The sequence below is a fragment of the Lepidochelys kempii genome, chromosome 24, assembly GCF_965140285.1.
Source record: "Lepidochelys kempii isolate rLepKem1 chromosome 24, rLepKem1.hap1, whole genome shotgun sequence".
Classification (NCBI taxonomy): domain Eukaryota; kingdom Metazoa; phylum Chordata; order Testudines; family Cheloniidae; genus Lepidochelys; species Lepidochelys kempii.
In genome coordinates, this window is record NC_136403.1 from 13,667,377 (window position 1) to 13,685,364 (window position 17,988).

The 17,988-nt window shown below is 48.2% G+C and overlaps 1 protein-coding gene across 1 annotated transcript in view; it reads right to left on the minus strand.

Moving 5' to 3' along the window:
* Window positions 1–17,988, minus strand: part of LOC140902932 (IgGFc-binding protein-like) — a 56,788-nt gene that overhangs the window by 10,639 nt on the left and 28,161 nt on the right. The window contains exons 14-22 of the mRNA XM_078850396.1: window positions 15,596–16,191; window positions 13,127–13,697; window positions 12,680–12,873; window positions 11,684–11,825; window positions 10,669–11,009; window positions 9,232–9,805; window positions 3,559–4,136; window positions 2,500–3,070; window positions 1,193–1,788 (exon numbers count right to left, since the gene is read on the minus strand). Of these exons, the coding sequence (XP_078706522.1) occupies window positions 1,193–1,788; window positions 2,500–3,070; window positions 3,559–4,136; window positions 9,232–9,805; window positions 10,669–11,009; window positions 11,684–11,825; window positions 12,680–12,873; window positions 13,127–13,697; window positions 15,596–16,191 (4,163 nt within the window). The remainder of the gene's footprint in view (window positions 1–1,192; window positions 1,789–2,499; window positions 3,071–3,558; window positions 4,137–9,231; window positions 9,806–10,668; window positions 11,010–11,683; window positions 11,826–12,679; window positions 12,874–13,126; window positions 13,698–15,595; window positions 16,192–17,988) is intronic.

Consider the following 17,988-nt stretch of genomic DNA (forward strand, 5'->3'; position numbering starts at 1 on the left):
AGCTGGGTAGGAGACTCCATCCCATTCTGACAGAAGATGACCTGGCTTCAACCATTCACGGCTTTGTCGCTTCCCTGCTGGACTATATTGCAAGCTGGTATACCCGGGCATGAAGCATTCAGCACTTAGGAATATTCAAGTGCTACACAACTCTGCAGCATGCCTCCTCAGCAACACTGGCTGCTGTACACATTAAACCTGTCCTCCACTCCCTCGTCTGGCTTCCCATAGAACAAGGAATACAGTTCAAGTTCTCAGTCTTTATCCCAAGGCGCTCAATGGCCTGGGACCAGGCTATCTAACAGATGAATTAAACCCCCAGGTTGAAGACTGTGGTTGACAACTTTCTTCCATTGGCACAATGGAAATCACATCAATAAGGATAACCTTTGTCTCTGCCAGAGATAAAGTTTTATTAGGAGTTTGGTCCAAATCTGGGGAATGAACCGTCTCAGGAAGTAAGGACCCTCACTAATCTGGCCACCCTCCTTTCCAAGTGCAAGGTACGTTCTTAGACCACCTTTCTCCAACATATGTATATGGCAACATGCGTATACATTTATCATTATAAAAAAATCCACAACAAAACACCCCACTGCACACACATCTTTCCTGGGGAGAGGAGGAGAGAACAAACATGTGGTAGATGTTAGTCACGTTGCTTAATGTGTTTCTGGGAGGGACTTAAATACCATGTGGATGAGCCTGGTATATGAACCTTGTAGCAGGGTGTCCTGCCCCTCAGTGGGCCTGGGGCCAGCCAACCCTTATTACTAAGGATTACTACTCAGGCACATCTGAGCAGGAATCATATGAGAAGATGGAGAAGCATATAAGAGAAGCAGGAAGAAGCCAGGCTCCTGGTCCAGCAGAGAGAGTTGTCAGAGAGAAAGAGGGGAATAGAGAGGCTGCTGGCAGTGAGTAGGCTCCCACAGAGAAACCTGAAAGTAGGGGAGTGAGACGGCAGTCAGGCAATGCCTGGGAATGGCCAGATAAGGAAGTGAATGGCTGTATGTGAAAACTCCTATTTGAATGAGACCCTTGGGAGGGCTGTTGCTATTGGATTTGTAAAAGCCTTTTGTGAGTTGTTGAGGAGTCCAAGAGGGGAAGCGGAGGCAGGCCACATGCAGAAACCTCGGGCCACAAAGGGACACACAGAACAATCTAAATGAAGATCTGGAGAAGGACTTACCATGATGAGCCCCTGTTTCTTCTGCAGCAGGGTGAGTGTGATCCCATACACCTGGATGGATACCACCTTGGCCATGGAGACATTCCCGCTGCCCCAGTCTTCTTTCTCTACGCTGATAGTGAATGGTGTAAGGTGACTGGCATCGGCGCAGGTCTTGGTCAGGATGTAGGTGCAGGTGCCTTGAAAGTCAAAGGGGACCCCGTCGAAAGAGAGGTAGTGGGGATGGCCAGAGGCAGAACAGGTCGCAGATCCAAATGGGTGGCATTTCTGGATGCCGTCCACCACCCTGCATTGCTCACCAGTGCCGCAGGAAAATGCCTTACACACAACCTCCCCACCAGCCTGACACACGCACTGCTCCTCGCATGAACCGCTGGGGTGGAAGGTCTCCCCGGCCTGGTAGTAAAGTCCCCTGTGGAGGCATCCGCACTGGGAAAAGGGGACGCAGTGGTCACCACTGAGAACAAAGCCCTCGTCACACACGCAGCCTTCCTTACACTGGGTCGTGCATTGCACCGGGGCATAGAGGTTGCTGCATGTCAGATCGCAGCTGCTGCTGCAGAATTCGTAGTGACTGTTCGGGGGACAGGACGGAGCTGTAATTAGAACAAAGAGTTAGGTCACATCGTGCCTAAGCTATATGCGCAATGAACCATCACAGAACATGCAATTTCATTCAAGCGCCTAATTTTCTATTTCCTTAATTTGGTTAATTAATAAAAGGGCAACCTCTCTAATTCGGTCCCAGGTCTGGGGATTGGGTGCCCCAGAGACACCAGGTAATGGGATATAGACAATCTCTCTCCAAGGGTTAGGCTTCTAATCTGGTCCAAGATCAGGGTGTAGGGAGTGGAGGGCTCATGGGCCTGGAATTGTTCTGTAGAGCTTTCACCACTAGCTTTTTGCTTTGAGTCCAGGGCACTAGTGCCTAAAACTCCTTCCCAGATGATGGCTTATGGGAGATGAGTTGGTGGCTTCCCACACCAGTTCCTAATGGACCGACATCTCAATTACGAAGACTCCACTGACTCCCAGCTCTGATTATTTCCAGTCTCAGCAGGGAAGCCACGGACTGGATGGACTATTACATCCCCAAACAGTGCCTCTCTGGCCTGGGGTGCAGCACATTGATAGGGCATGGTGAGGGGGCGGCTCCTATGACTGTACCCATCGTTTGGAGAGAGGGCTTCTTTGTCACTTAAACATTCTGCAGAACAGGATAAGCTGAGCATTTAGATCAACAACTACCAGCCAACAAAAACTAACAAGCCCCATGGGGCAATCAGTAGTGGACAGAGGCAACTCACAGCAGAACTCTGTCGTCCTCCAGGGATGCACCATAGCTCCAGCTTCCTGACATGCCTCGGAATAGCCAGCAACTGCCTGGCAGACGTTACTCTCCCGCCCACTGAGGACGCAATAGCCGTACACGCAGTCTACGAAGAATCCATGGGGGTCCACTTCGCTGTGACATCCTCTGAAGGGGCCATTCTTGTCTAGGATGAGCCCACACTGTCCTCTGCTACCTTGTTGTTGTTTTTCAATAGCCTCTACACTTGCACATGGGGGTATCGTTACTGCAGAGCATCCTGGGAGGTCGCCCACCTTCCAACTCTGGCCAAAGCTGACTGGGCTTGGTGCCAGCGTGCCATCCCTCATGAGCAAGTCGTCCTCCCTGTCCCTGTTGAAGTTGCCACACAGACCACACATGGCTCCCGTGTAGGTGACTGGCAGAGTGACCGTGATGCGTCCTGACCACCCGGCATAGGTAACGGTGAGACCAAAGTCTGTCTGGATCACTGTGGCCCAGCCCTTTCTATACACAGTGATTTTCTTATCAATGAGGTTGAAGGGAAGGTTAATCAGGAAACCGTTCATCTGTAAGTGCAAATCATTCAGTATATGAAACATCGCTCGCTCATGGTGGAACCTCTCACTCCAGAACAGAGCTGCAGCCCATAACTTTAATAAAAATCCACCTCTGTTTAACTCTTTGTCCAGTCTGCCTTGCTCCCTTCCCTACAACCTGCCTGAATCTCAGCTCTCCAGACTGGGCAGGATCCTCCAACCAGACTTTCATTACCTCTGGCTTTGGCTATTGCAGTTCCCTCCTCTCTGTGCTACCTGAGCCCCAGCTCCCCAGGTTCCCACAAATACTGGATGCTACTGACACTTTCTGACCCATCTCAAGTGAAATGGCAGCACCCCGATCCTTAAATATCTCCATCGGCTCCCTGTTCGTAGAAGAATCCAGTTCCCATTCAGTCTATATTTCACAGTCCTTCCATGCACTGTCTGTAACCTGTGTTGATGCCACAGGTGACTTTCTAGAAATGTTTTAGAGAGACTAGAGATAATTCACTCACCAGGACTTTCCCAGGGAATTGATTGCTGACCCTGAGGTTGGTCTGATAAACCTTGATCTTTAGAGGAGCAGTATTGTTCTCCTGGAAGTAGACCTCAAAGTCCACCAGTCCCTCCGCCTTCTCGCACAGGGCCGTGAGCTGGTAGCGGCAGGTGCCTTGGAAGTCGTATCTCTGTCCATCAAAGGTGGTGTAGTGCAGATTCCTTGTCACGGAGCAGGTGGCATAGCTGGAGGGGTAACAGCCCCGTACGCCGTTCACTAGCCCGCACCTCTCCGAGTGTTTGCACGTAGCAGCCGCGCATTCGACCTGTCTAGTGGCTGCATTGCACATGCACCGTGTCCCACATACCTCATCGACCCAGAAACTCACATTGGGGACATAGGGACGCCCCTCAAACTGGCACCCACAGCTGCTCTTGGGGATGCATTTGCCCTGGCTCAGCACAAAATCGTCCTTGCACTGGCAGCTTTCCACGCAGGGGTCTTGGCAGCTGCTAGGGGCTGACTGATCCACACACGTGGCTGGGCAGGCTGTTCCACAGAGCTGGTACTGGCTGTTCTCCAGGGGGCACGCCATGGCTGGGGAGTGAAGGACCCACAGATTTAGCAGCAAATTCTCTCCAAGCAAAAACAGTATTTAAAATAGACAGAGGGGGATGCATCTTGTGGGGCTACGAGAGCCCTTGAATTCTGGTGACCTCAACAGGAACAGAGGGTGCTCAGCACGTTGCAGGAGGTGCTTAGCACCTTGCAGGGTCAGGTCCATTTTTAAGAAGAGTGGATACTGGATAGATACCTCTTTAATGTGTTTAATTAAATAAACACTGTGACGTTGCACTCCATATGCTTTGTGGAAGTGTGCTTAAGAATATGACATATCTGGAATAGGCTGTATGCTAAATGCCCCTTGTATGGTGTCATTAGGTTGTAATGTAAGCTTGTAATCTACTAAGTGTGTTCATCCTAATTGTTTGCCTGTATTATTTCTAGATCTGGAGTTAGGAGAATAAAATATAAACTTGTATCACTGAGGTAAACATATTAAGTGGAGGCCATTAAGGGTACTCCAGAAACAATCAGTTGTAAATGGATTTAGTTACTTGAAAGCCTTCTTGTGTACCTGTGAGCCAGCCCATGGGGAATGGGTACTAGGGGTCTTACAGTGACTTGTGACCATGTCACCTGATAATGAAATCCATCTTAAATCTGGTACTTTTCCATTTAGAAGGAGGGGTGGGGACCCAGAGAGACAAAAGATTCCCGCCTTGTGCCAAAGCTATAAACGGGGGTAGAGCAGGATAAAGGGGACCAGTCATGAGAAAACCCCTGCTTACCACCTGAGATGTCTGCTGGATCTAACAAAGACTGTACCAGTGGAAAGGTTTGGGCCTAGACTAGGAAGGAGTGTAGTCAGTGAAAGAAGCTTACTGGAACATCTTTGAGGGTGAGATATTACCGATAATCAGTTTCTTAATGTATTAGGCTTAGACTTGCGTTTTTTGTTTTATTTTGCTTTTTCACTTACTTCGTTCTGTCTATTACTTGAAACCACTTAAATCCTACTTTTTATTCTTAATAAAAATCATTTTTGTTTATTAATAAACCCAGAGTAAGTGATTAATACCTGGGGGAGCAAACAGCTGTGCATATCTCTCTATCAGTGATATAGAGGGTGAACAATTTACAAATTTACCCCGTATAAGCTGTATACAGAGTAAAACAGATTTATTTGGGGTTTGGATCCCATTGGGAGCTGGGTATTTGGCTGCTGGAGACAGGTAACCTGTTGAGCTGTTTTTAGTTAAAGTGTGCAGCTTTGGGGGCGTGGCCCAGACCCTGGGTCTGTGTTGCAGCAGGCTAGTGTGTCTGGCTCAACAAGGCAGGGTTATGGAGTCCCAAGTTGGTAGGGAAAATGGGCTCAGAAGTCATTTCAGCACATCAGGTGACAGTCCCAAGGTGACCTCTGTGACTAAACTTGTCACAAATACTATTGGGAATTGTGTGATTATAGGAGATTTTAACTTCCCAGATATAGATTGGAGGAAAAATGCTACCAAAAACAGTATGGCCCAGATTTTCCTGGATGGGATAGCTGACAGATTTCTTCACCAAATACTCACTGAACCAACAAGATGTGATGGCATTTTACATTTGGTGAGTAGTGAGGACCTTGTAGAAGAACTGGTGGTAGGGGACAACCTGGGTTCAAGTGATCACGAACTAATTCAGTTTAAACAAAAATAGATCTGCAACTAGGATCCTTGATTTCAAAAGGGCAAACTTAAAAAAAATAAAATAATGGAATTAGTTAGGGTCCAGGAAGTAGACTGGACCGAAGAACTCAAGGATTGAATGTGGAGGAGGCTTGGAGTTTCAGAAACAATCTGAAGCCTGCATTCCAAGCAAGGGGGAAAAATCCATAGGGAAGGGTTGCAGACCAAGCTGGATGAGTAAACGTCTCAAACTGGTTGTTAAGAGAAAGCAGAAAGCCAACAAGGAATGGAAGAAGGGATGGATCAGGAAGGAAAGCTACCTCTTGAAGGTCAGAAGGTGTACGGATAAAGTGAGAATTGCCAAAAGCCAAGCAAAGTTGGACCTTGCAAAGGAAATTATAACCAAGAGTAAAATTTTCTATAGCCATATAAATAAAAAGGAAAGAAGAATAATAGAATCATAGAAGATTAGCATTGAAAGAGACCTCAGGATGTCATGTAGTCTAATCCCCTGCGCCACGCAGGACCAACACCAACTAAATCATCCCAGCCAGGGCCTTAAAAACCTCTAAGGATGGAGGTTCCACCACCTCCCTAGGAACCCATTCCAGTGCTTCACCACCCTCCTAGTGAAATAGCGTTTCCTAATATCCAACCTAGACCTCCCGCACTGCAACTTGAGACCATTGCTCCCTGTTCTGTCATCTGCCACCACCGAGAACAGCCGAGCTCCGTCCTTTTTAGAACCCCCCTTCAGGTAGTTAAAGGCTGCTATCAAATCCCCCCGCACTGTTCTCTTCTGCAGACTAAACAAGCTCAGTTCCCTCAGCCTCTCCTCGTAAGTCATGTGCCCCAGCTCCCTGATCATTTTCATTGCCCTCTGCTGGACTCTCTCCAATTTGTCCACATCCTGTCTGTACTGGGGGGCCCAAAGTTGGACACAAAAGTGGGACCACTAAGCACTGAGGATGGGGTGGAGATTAAAGATAATCCAGGTATGGCCCAACACCTAAAAAAATACTTTGCCTCAGTTTTTAGTAAGAGTAATGACGAGTTTAGGGGTAGTGGCAGCCTAGCTAATGTGAAAAAGTATATGGAAGTAGAAATTATGGTATCTGAGGTGGAAATCAAACTCAAAAAGCTTAATGGGACTAAATCATGGGGCCTGGATAATCTCCATCTAAGAATATTAAGGCAACTGGCACATGAAATTGCAAGCCCAATAGCAAGGATTTTTAATGAATCTGTAAACTTGGGGGAGAATTTCTAATATTGGTCCTATTTTTAAGAAAGGGAGAAAAGTGATCCAGGAAACTACAGGCCTGTTAGTTTGACCTCAGTTGTATGCAGGTCTTTGAAAGAGAAAGCAGTTAAGGAAACAGAGGTAAATGGTAATTGGGATAAATACATGGTTTTACAAAATGTAGATCCTGCCCCACCAACCTGATCTCCTTCTTTGAGGAGATAACTGATTTTTTAGATAAAGGAAATGCAGTAGATCTTACGTACCTGAATTTCAGTATGGCATTTGATACAGCTCCACATGGGAAATTATTACTTAAATTGGAGAAGATGGGGATTAATATGAGAATTCTAAGGTGGATAAGCAACTGATTAAAGGAGAGACTACAACAGGCCATATTGAAAAGTGAATTGTCAGGCTGGAGGAAGGTTAATAGTGGAGTTCCTCAGGGATTGGTCTTGGGATCAATCTTATTTGACATTTTTATTAGTGACATTGGCACAAAAAGTAGGAGTGTGCTAACAAAATTTGCAGATGACACAGAGTTGGGAGGTATTACCAATACGGAGGAGGAGCGGTATATCATACGAGAAGATCTGGATGACCTTGAAAACTGGAGTAATAGAAATGGGATGAAATTTAATAGTGCAAAGTGCACGGTCATGCATTTAGGAACTAACAAGAAGAATTTTTCTTCTAAGCTGGGGATCTATCAGTTGGAAGTGACAGAAGAGGAGAAAGACCTGGGTGTATTGGTTGATCACAGGATGGCTAAGAGCCACCAATGTGATGCAGCTGTGGGGAAAAAAAGGCTAATGCAGTCCTAGGATGCATCAGGAGAGGTATTGTCAGTAGCGACAGGGAAGTGTTAGTACCATTATACAAGGCACCGGTGAGACCTCATCTGGAATACTGTGTGCCATTCTGGTCTCCCATGTTTAAGAAAAATTAATACAAACTAGAACACATGCAGAGAAGGGCGACTAGGATGATCCAAGGAATGGAAAACCTACCTTATGAGACAAGACTCAAAGAGCTTGGCTTGTTTAGCCTAACCAAAAGAAGGCTGAAGGGAGATATGATTGCTCTCTATAAATACATAAGAGGGATAAACACCAGAGAGGGAGAGGAGTTACTTAAATTAAGCACCAACGTTGACACAAAAACAAATGGACATCAACTGGTTATTAACAAGTTTAGCCTTGAAATTAGATGATACCCATCACAGGAGTGAAGTTCTAGAACAGCATTCCAAGGGGAGCAACAAGGGCAAAACACCTTACTGGCTTCCAGACTGAACTTGATAAGTTTATGGAGCGATGGTGTGATGAGACTGCCCACAATGGCATGTAGCTGATCTGTGAGTGGTAGCAGCAATGTCTCCAACAGCCAGTGATGGGACACTAGATGGGCAGGGTTCAGAGTTACAACAGACAATTCTTTCCCAGGTATCTCACCCACCATGATCAGGGTCCAGCTGATTGCCATATTTGAGGTCAGGAAGGAATTTCCACCCCCAGTCAGATTGCAGAGACCCTAGGGATTATTTGCCTTCTGCTGCATCTTGAGACACAGGTCACTTGGTGATTTAAACCAGTGTAAATGGCAGATTCTGTAACTTGAAGTCTTTAAATCAAGATTTGAGGACATCAGTCACTCAGCCAGAGGTTATGGGTCGGTTAGAGGAGTGGGTGGGTGAGGTTCTGTGGGCTGCAACGTGCAAGAGGTCAGACTAGATTAACATGATGGCCCCTTCGGACCTTAGAGCAGTGGTTCTCAACTCAAGGTCCACAGGTCGCTGTGGCCCATGTGACATCCTCTGAGCCATACAGGTAGTATATATAGTGTGTGGATGCAGCACATATAACACCTAGAGAGCTGCATATGCGGCCCACAATGGGAAATAGGTTGAGAACCACTGCCTTAGAATCTATGATTTTATCAGTGACTTAAACTGTCACCATTTTACCACCGCTCCCATGTGTAATCAGTGGACGTTAGATACTCCAAGTGACAGGCACCTTAGCAATTCCAAGGACAAACGAGTACTGTGGGTACAACAGAACCCAGAGTCCTGATTTCCCAATCACTGCTCAATCCCAAACCACTCGATCACGCCCCCTCCCAACACCAGGGCTAGAACTCAAGAGTGATGAGAACCCAGGCTTCCCGGTCTAACCAGCAGACCATAGTCCTTGGCATACAAATCTGTACTCACGGCATCTGGCCAGCTGCCTCCATTCCCCAATCCTGACCCCCTCCAGCTGGCAGGCATCCGCGTAGGCCTTCAGGGCCTCACACAGGGCCTTCCTGTAGCCGTCGCTGTGGCACAGATCGTACACGCAGTTGTCCAAGTAGACTGTAGGATCCACCTTGGTGTGGCACTGGCTGAAGGGCCCATCTGAGACCTTGGCTATCAGGCCGCACGAGGCCTCTTCCTTGTACTTTCTGGCTATGCTGGCGGCACAGGGCCTGCAACCTCCAATGCAATCGTGCCAGCAGAACTGATCCTCATCTTCCACTGCCCAGCTTTTCCCCAGGGCGGCGACACTGGGAGCCAGGTCCCCCTCTGGGGTCTCGAAGTCATCGGAGGGGTCCCCATTATAGTTGCCACACAGGCCGCACAGGCTGTCGTAGAAGTCATTAGGGACGGTGACCCTCAGGTGGTTGTTCCAGTCATAGGACATGCTGAGGTTGAAGTCGGTGCGGAGGACGAGGGAGGTGCCGCTCTGATAGAGCCGAAGGGTCCCATTGTTCAGGGAGATGGGTAAGTGGGCCCTGGTGTTATTCACCTTTGCAGTGAGAAAGAAAGGGCAAAGGTCACAATCGAGTGCACAGGTCTGTCACTTATCTACGGAGCTCTACTCTGATATAGTTTTTCACTAGTATTTTCCAATTCATCAACATCAAAAGGGGTTTGAGAAGATTGTTCCTTTTCCAAGGAGTTCTGATGGAAACAAGGCCAATTTCAAAACCTGTCTCTTTTTCCTGTCACCAGCTCCTCGGCAGCCCGCCGGGCGGACTGACCTGGAGCTGGGGCTCCATTCGTCTTCATAGAAAATGTAGTAATTTATGAGTTTCGTTCCATATTGGAATTAAGCTAATTTTCAAAATATTGAAATCTTTCTGCCAGTGGAATTAGCTTTCTCAGGCCAGTTCTATCTAATGTGATGTTTTAATCCAAATTTGGATAAAGTTTGTGTCCAGATTCACTGGAAATTGTGATTTGGCCCTGTCAGGGTTCCCTCCCCTCTCTGAACTCTGGGATACAGATGTGGGGACCCGCATGAAAGACCCTCTAAGCTTATATGCTACCACCTTAGGTTAAAACTTCCCAAAGGCACAAATTCCTTTCCTGGTCCTTGGATGGTATTGCTGCCACCACCAAGTGATTTCCCCAAAAAGTCAGGAAAGGGTCACTTGGAATCCCTATCCCCCCAAAATATCCCCCCAAGCCCCTTCACCCGCTTTCCTGGGGAGGACTGAGAAATAAATACCAATCAGTTGCCTTAGTAATGTGAGCACAGACCCGATCCCTTGACTTCAGGACACTGAAATCAATCAGGTTCTTAGAAGAAGAATTTTATTTATATATATATATATATATATATATTAAAAAAAGTAAAAGAATCACACCTGCGCGCCCAGCACTTACCCACACAAAGCCGGCTTCAGCCCTGGCTGCTGTGACAGTGACTCCATCCACCTGGACAGTCACCGACCCAACGTAGAAAACCTGTGTGTTCCCACTGTTCTCATTCTTGGCCATGACATGGAAGGAGGGCAGGCCGGAGGCATCCCTGCAGGTCTTGACCACCGTGTAGGTGCAGTTGCCATGGAAATCATACGCCCGGCCATCGAAGGTGCGGTAATGAAAGTATCCCCCGGCCCTGCACGTGCCCCGAGAGACTGGCACACACTTTGGCTGCTCATTTATCATCTTGCAAATAGTTCCTTCCCTACAGCGGACCACACTGCATGATGGCTTTGGAATATCTAGTGGGGAAAGACAATAGAAAGACAAACAGCAGACTAATCAGTAACATCTGTCTATCTCTCCCCCGACACGCATTGTTATATCAATCTATCACCATGCACTCCTCTGTCTCTCTTCCTCTATCCCCATACACACTTCCTTTGCATCATTCACAAACCTCCCACGAGTCCCATGCTGAGGAAATCTCTGTATGTGTGTGACAACAGCAAAACCAGATCCTGTGTCTCCTTCCCTGCAATGCGCGGCAGACGTGGTTCAACACCTATGGGCATGATGCCGGCATCGATCAGGCAAAGGATTGTGGCTGGGATGTGATGGACACTGACAGTGCCCAGCTGACTGATGGCCCCCACAGCCAGTGGGCTCCAATTTAGAGCAGCTCCTAGGCTACAGCCAGGGAGAAGACCTACGAGTGTGATCAGCTCCCTGACAGCTGCCCACTTGGCTCTGCTGTGCACATCAGAAGATGGATGCAGCAGAGACGAGTGTTTCCAACAAGTGTTTCCATCTTTCAAGTCAAAATTCTGTAATATTACGGATCAGGGTTCCAGGCTAAATAAAAGGGGAGAGAGAGAGTGAGTGAGAAGGGTGAGGAGACATAATTGAAATGACTTTACTCACCCCTTGTGCAATAACCCCTTGGGTCATGTTTCAATCAGTGACTCTCCTTTACCTTGGCCGATGCAGTCCATGACGCCGTCTCTGATCTGGCAGGTTTCTCCGGTGGTGCAGCTGTGAGCTTTGCAAGTCACCCCTCGGGCAGGAACGCAGGTGCAGTTTTGCTGGCACTCATTTCTCAGGACCGTCTCACTGGGCTGACGGGATGTTTGGGAAGGAAGAAATAACGCAATCATAGAATGATAGAACATCAGAGTTGGAAGGGACCTCAGGAGGTCATCTAGTCCAACCGCCTGCTCAAAGCAGGACCTAATCCCCAACTAAATCATCCCAGTCAGGACTTTGTCAAGTCTGACCTTAAAAACCTCAAAGGTTTTGAGCCTGATGATCTAGCCAGCTTTCTATCCACCTCATTGTCCATTCATCCAGCCCATACTTCTTTAACTTGCTGGCAAGACTACTCTGGGAGACCGTATCAAAAGCTTGGCTAAAGTCAAGGAAGAACGTGTCCACTGTTTTCCCCTTATCCACAGAGCCAGTTAGCTCATCATAGAAGGCAATTAGGTTAGTCAGGCATGACTTGCCCTTGGTGAATCCATGCTGACTGTTCCTGATCACTTTCCTCTCCTCTAAGTGCTTCAAAATTGAATCCTTGAGGACCTGCTCCATGATTTTTCCAGGGACTGAGGTGAGGCTGACTGGAAATATAACTGGAAATGGTTATTTATAATAATTTCTGGCAGTGCTAAACTCAGAGCTGTGTGGTGAGGTGTGTGAAAAACTATTGTTTCATAATATTATTTCTCTTAACATTAAAAAGAGAGGCTGTCTAATGAGCAGCCCCTCTCTGTGCCTCAGTTTCCCCACAACAGACAAAGGGAATCAAATTTTCTTGCTTTTCTTGGTGCTTTGGGCATTAACAGAGCAGGGATGCCAGGCCGGATAGGCCAATACTCTGATCCACTATAGCAAACCCTATTCCTGTCTAGTGTAGAGATTAAAATATGTGAGAAAAAAATTTAGATCAGACCCAGACTGCTTGAGGTGGTACCTTGTAATATCTCCCATGCTCGAAGCACCCACAGCTCTGCAGAGTCACACAGCCCTGGCCGTCGAAGAGGAAGCCCTCGTCACACTGGCAGCCTTCAGCACAGGTCTCTGGGCAGTCCATGATGTCTCCAGAGCAGGTGGCGGTGCAGAGGTCAGCGCAGACCTCGTAGTGGCTGTTAACAGGGCAGCTCACAGCTTAAATAGAGAGAGAAATAAAGGATGGATGGAAAGATCTCACACCACAGCCCAGAGGGACTGACATGAAGGAGAGGACAGCAGGACAGGGAGGAGAGGAACAGGGCGCCTTTCTAAGGGAACGTGAGATTGTTGGCTCCCACCCAGAAGACTTCCAGAAGAAGCCCAGAGGCCTGGAACAAGATGCCCAGTAACACTGACCCCCTCCCTTCCCCAGTGCGTCCCAGAGCTCCTACACTGTGGGTGCATTTACCGCAGAAGGAGGCGCTCCTCCAGGGCTGCATGGTGACCTTCGCCTCTTGGCAGGCCGTCACGTAGCTGTGGATGCTCTGGCACAGGACCTGTGCGTCCCCGTTTCCCAGGCACACATCGTACAGACAGTTGCTCTGATACACACTGGGGCTGACCGTGCCATGGCAGGCCGCGAAGGGGCCGTTGGGGTCTGTGAGCAGCCCACAGTAGTTACGCCCTTTGAAGACGTCCTTCTTCTCTTCACAAACTGGACAGCTGTTTCCAGCACATCTGTCTGTACAGGATGCTCCTGGGATCTCGACTTCCCAAGCAGAGCCAAATGCTGCCACATCAGGGACTCTCCTCCCACTGGGGAGCAGGAACTCCTCATCCTGATGTCCATTGTAGTTCCCGCACAGGCCACACGTCTGGCCCTGGTAGGTCCCTGGGATGGTGACTCTGGCCTGGTAAACCAGGTCGTAGCTCACAGTGAGGCCAAAGTCAGTTTGCACCAGGACATTAGTGCCGTGTTGATATGCTTGGAGCTGCCCATTGACCATTATCACGGGGAGATTGTGGGATACTCCATCCACCTGGAAAAGACAGCACATTCCCCTATGAGCAGGTAGGATGGACACTGCATCGTGCGTAGGGGCTATGGACAAGTTTTGAGATTCAGTTCTCACTGACGCCATGGGTTAAATCCAGAATGACTCATGACTCCCGATTTCACTTTGCAATGGTTTGTCCTCACCTTCCAAGCTCTTGACATTGTCACCCTGGCCTACATTTCTGATCTCATCTCCCAGGCACCTCCCTCCCTCCTGATCCTCTCTCTCTATCTTCTCCAACTCCTCAACCCATGTTTGGCCTGCTCCTTCTCATGCCAACTCCTGGACTCAGAACAGTCTCCTACTTCTTCTCCATCTCCCACCCTTGGCCCCTGAAAACCCACTTCCCTGGTGACTCCTCCTTCCTTCCCCTCCCTCTCCTATCTCAAACAATTTCCTATGCATTGTGTTCAATTTGCCCCAAATTAGACTGCAGGCTTCACAGGGCACTATGCCATGGGACAGATTCTTCAACACAGAGGCCAACGGAGATATAATGGGGAGGAATTTTACCCCATGTTTGCAAAATGTGAGGTATGTGGATGGGGTTCACCAAATAATTAATACTCATAAATAGGGGTATAACCAACAAGGGAGGCAAAGATGGAGCTGAGCTGGAGGATGCTCATCTCACCCAAGAGATACTTTGACATAGCAGCATCCCTGAGTAGCACTTTCTACCATTTCTAGCTGGGTAGGAGACTCCATCCCATTCTGACAGAAGATGACCTGGCTTCAACCATTCACGGCTTTGTCGCTTCCCTGCTGGACTATATTGCAAGCTGGTATACCCGGGCATGAAGCATTCAGCACTTAGGAATATTCAAGTGCTACACAACTCTGCAGCATGCCTCCTCAGCAACACTGGCTGCTGTACACATTAAACCTGTCCTCCACTCCCTCCCCTGGCTTCCCATAGAACAAGGAATCCAGTTCAAGTTCTCAGTCCTTATCCCAAGGCGCTCAATGGCCTGGGACCAGGCTATCTAAAAGATGAATTAAACCCCCAGGTTGAAGACTGTGATTGTCAACTTTCTTCCATTAGCACAATGGAAATCACATCAATAAGGATAACCTTTGTCTCTGCCAGAGATAAAGCTTTATTAGGAGTTTGGTCCAAATCTGGGGAATGAACCGTCTCAGGAAGTAAGGACCCTCACTAATCTGGCCACCCTCCTTTCCAAGTGCAAGGTACGTTCTTAGACCACCTTTCTCCAACATATATATATGGCAACATGCGTATACATTTATCATTATAAAAAAATCCACAGCAAAACACCCCACTGCACACACATCTTTCCTGGGGAGAGGAGGAGAGAACAAACATGTGGTAGATGTTAGTCACGTTGCTTAATGTGTTTCTGGGAGGGGCTTAAATACCATGTGGATGAGCCTGGTATATGAACCTTGTAGCAGGGTGTCCTGCCCCTCAGTGGGCCTGGGGCCAGCCAACCCTTATTACTAAGGATTACTACTCAGGCACATCTGAGCAGGAATCATATGAGAAGAAGGAGAAGCATATAAGAGAAGCAGGAAGAAGCCAGGCTCCTGGTCCAGCAGAGAGAGTTGTCAGAGAGAAAGAGGGGAATAGAGAGGCTGCTGGCAGTGAGTAGGCTCCCACAGAGAAACCTGAAAGTAGGGGAGTGAGACGGCAGTCAGGCAATGCCTGGGAATGGCCAGATAAGGAAGTGAATGGCTGTATGTGAAAACTCCTATTTGAATGAGACCCTTGGGAGGGCTGTTGCTATTGGATTTGTAAAAGCCTTTTGTGAGTTGTTGAGGAGTCCAAGAGGGGAAGCGGAGGCAGGCCACATGCAGAAACCTCGGGCCACAAAGGGACACACAGAACAATCTAAATGAAGATCTGGAGAAGGACTTACCATGATGAGCCCCTGTTTCTTCTGCAGCAGGGTGAGTGTGATCCCATACACCTGGATGGATACCACCTTGGCCATGGAGACGTTCCTGCTGCCCCAGTCTTCTTTCTCTACACTGATAGTGAATGGTGTAAGGTGACTGGCATTGGCGCAGGTCTTGGCCAGGATGTAGGTGCAGGTGCCTTGAAAGTCAAAGGGGACCCCGTCGAAAGAGAGGTAGTGGGGATGGCCAGAGGCAGAACAGGTCGCAGATCCAAATGGGTGGCATTTCTGGATGCCGTCCACCACCCTGCATTGCTCACCAGTGCCGCAGGAGAATGCCTTACACACAACTTCCCCACCAGCCAGACACACGCACTGCTCCTCGCATGAAACGCTGGGGTGGAAGGTCTCCCCGGCCTGGTAGTAAAATCCCCTGTGTAGGCATCCGCACTGGGAAATGGGGATGCAGAGCTCACCACTGAGAACAAAGCCCTTGTCACACATGCAGCCTTCCGTACACTTGGTCGTGCATTGCACCGGGGCATAGAGGTTGCTGCATGTCAGATCGCAGCTGCTGCTGCAGAATTCATAGTGACTGTTCGGGGGACAGGACGGAGCTGTAATTAAAACAAAGAGTTAGCTCACATCGTGTGTTAGTAATGTGTAAAAAGGAACGTTACTAGAAGATGCAATTTCATTTAAACTCCTAATTTTCTATTTCCTTGGTTTGGTTAAATAATAAAAGGCACCACCTGTAATCCACGTTCAGGTCTGGTTAACTGGTTGTTCCAAACAAATCAGGCAGTGGGATACAGGTAATCTCTTTCCTAAAGCTAGGCTTCCAATTTGGACCAAGGTCAAGGTGTAGGGAGTGGAGGGCCCATGGACTGGGAGTGTTCTGCAGACCTTTTCACCAGTAGATTTTTGTTTTGAATACAGGTCAGTAGTGCCTAAAACTCATTCCCAGATGACGGTTTATGGGAGATGAGTTGGTGGGTTCCCAGACCAGTTCCTAGTGGACAGACATCTCAATTAGTGAGTCACCACCATGTACCAGAACTAATTATATCCCAGTATCAGCAGATAAACCAAGGACTAGATGGGCTATGAAGGGCACCACTACATCTTTAGCAAAGCTTTTGATACGGTCTCCCACAGTAGTCTTGCAAGGAAGTTAAAAAAAGTATGGATTGGCTGAATGGACGATAAGGTGGATAGAAAGCTGGCTAGATTGTTCGGCTTAACAGGTAGTGATCAATGGCTCCATGTCTAGTTGGCAGCCAGCATCAAGCTGAGTGCCCCAGGGGTCAGTCCTGGGGCCAGTTTTGTACAACATCTTTAATAATGATATGGATGATGGGATGAATTGCACCCTCAGCAAGTTCGCAGATGACACTAAGCTGTGCGGAGAGATAGATACGCTGGAGGGTAGGGAAAGGATCCAGAGTGACCTAGACAAATTGGAGGATTGGGCCAAAAGAAATCTGATGAGGTCCAACAAGGACAAGTGCAGAGTCCTGCACTTAGGACGGAAGAATCCCATGCACTGTTACAGGGTGGACCGACTGGTTAAGCAGCAGTTCTGCAGAAAAGGACCTGGGGATTACAGTAGATGAGAAGCTGGATATGAGTAAGCAGTGTGCGCTTGTTGCCAAGAAGAATGACGGCATACAGGGCTGCATTAGTAGGAGCATTGCCAGCAGATCGAGGGAAGTGATTATTCCCCTGTATTTGGCACTGGTGAGGCCACATCTGGAGTATTGCGTCCAGTTTGGGCCCCCCACTTCAGAGAAGATGTGGACAAATTGGAGCAAGTTCAGCGGAACTAAAATGATTAGGACGCTGGGCACATGACTTATGAGAAGAGGCTGAGGGAACTGAGCTTGTTTAGTCTGCAGAAGAGAAGAGTTAGGGGGGATTTGATAGCAGCCCTCAACTACCTGAAGGGGGGTTTCAAAGAGGATGGAGCTAGACTGTTCTCAGTGGTGGCAGATGACAGAACAAGGTCTCAAGTTGCAGTGGGGGAGGTACAGGTTGGATATTAGCAAACATTATTTCACTAGGAGGGTGGTGAAGCACTGGAATGGGTTTCCTAGGGAGGGGGTGGAATCTCCATCCTTAGAGATTTTTAAGGCCCAGCTTGACAAAGCCCTGGCTGGGATGATTTAGTTGGTGTTGGTCCTGCTTTGAGCAGGGGGTTGGACTAGATGACCTCCTGAGGTCTCTTCCAACCCTGATCTTCTATGATTCTATCTCTGGACAGCGCCTCTCTGGCCTGGGGTGCAGCACGTGGATAGGAGCGTGGTGAGGAGGCAGCTCCTAGGGCCCATGCCTGTGCTGTGTCCATACTTTGGGCTCCTGTGACCATGAAGAAATGTTCTACGTCACTTGATGAGCTCAGCATTTAAGCCAAC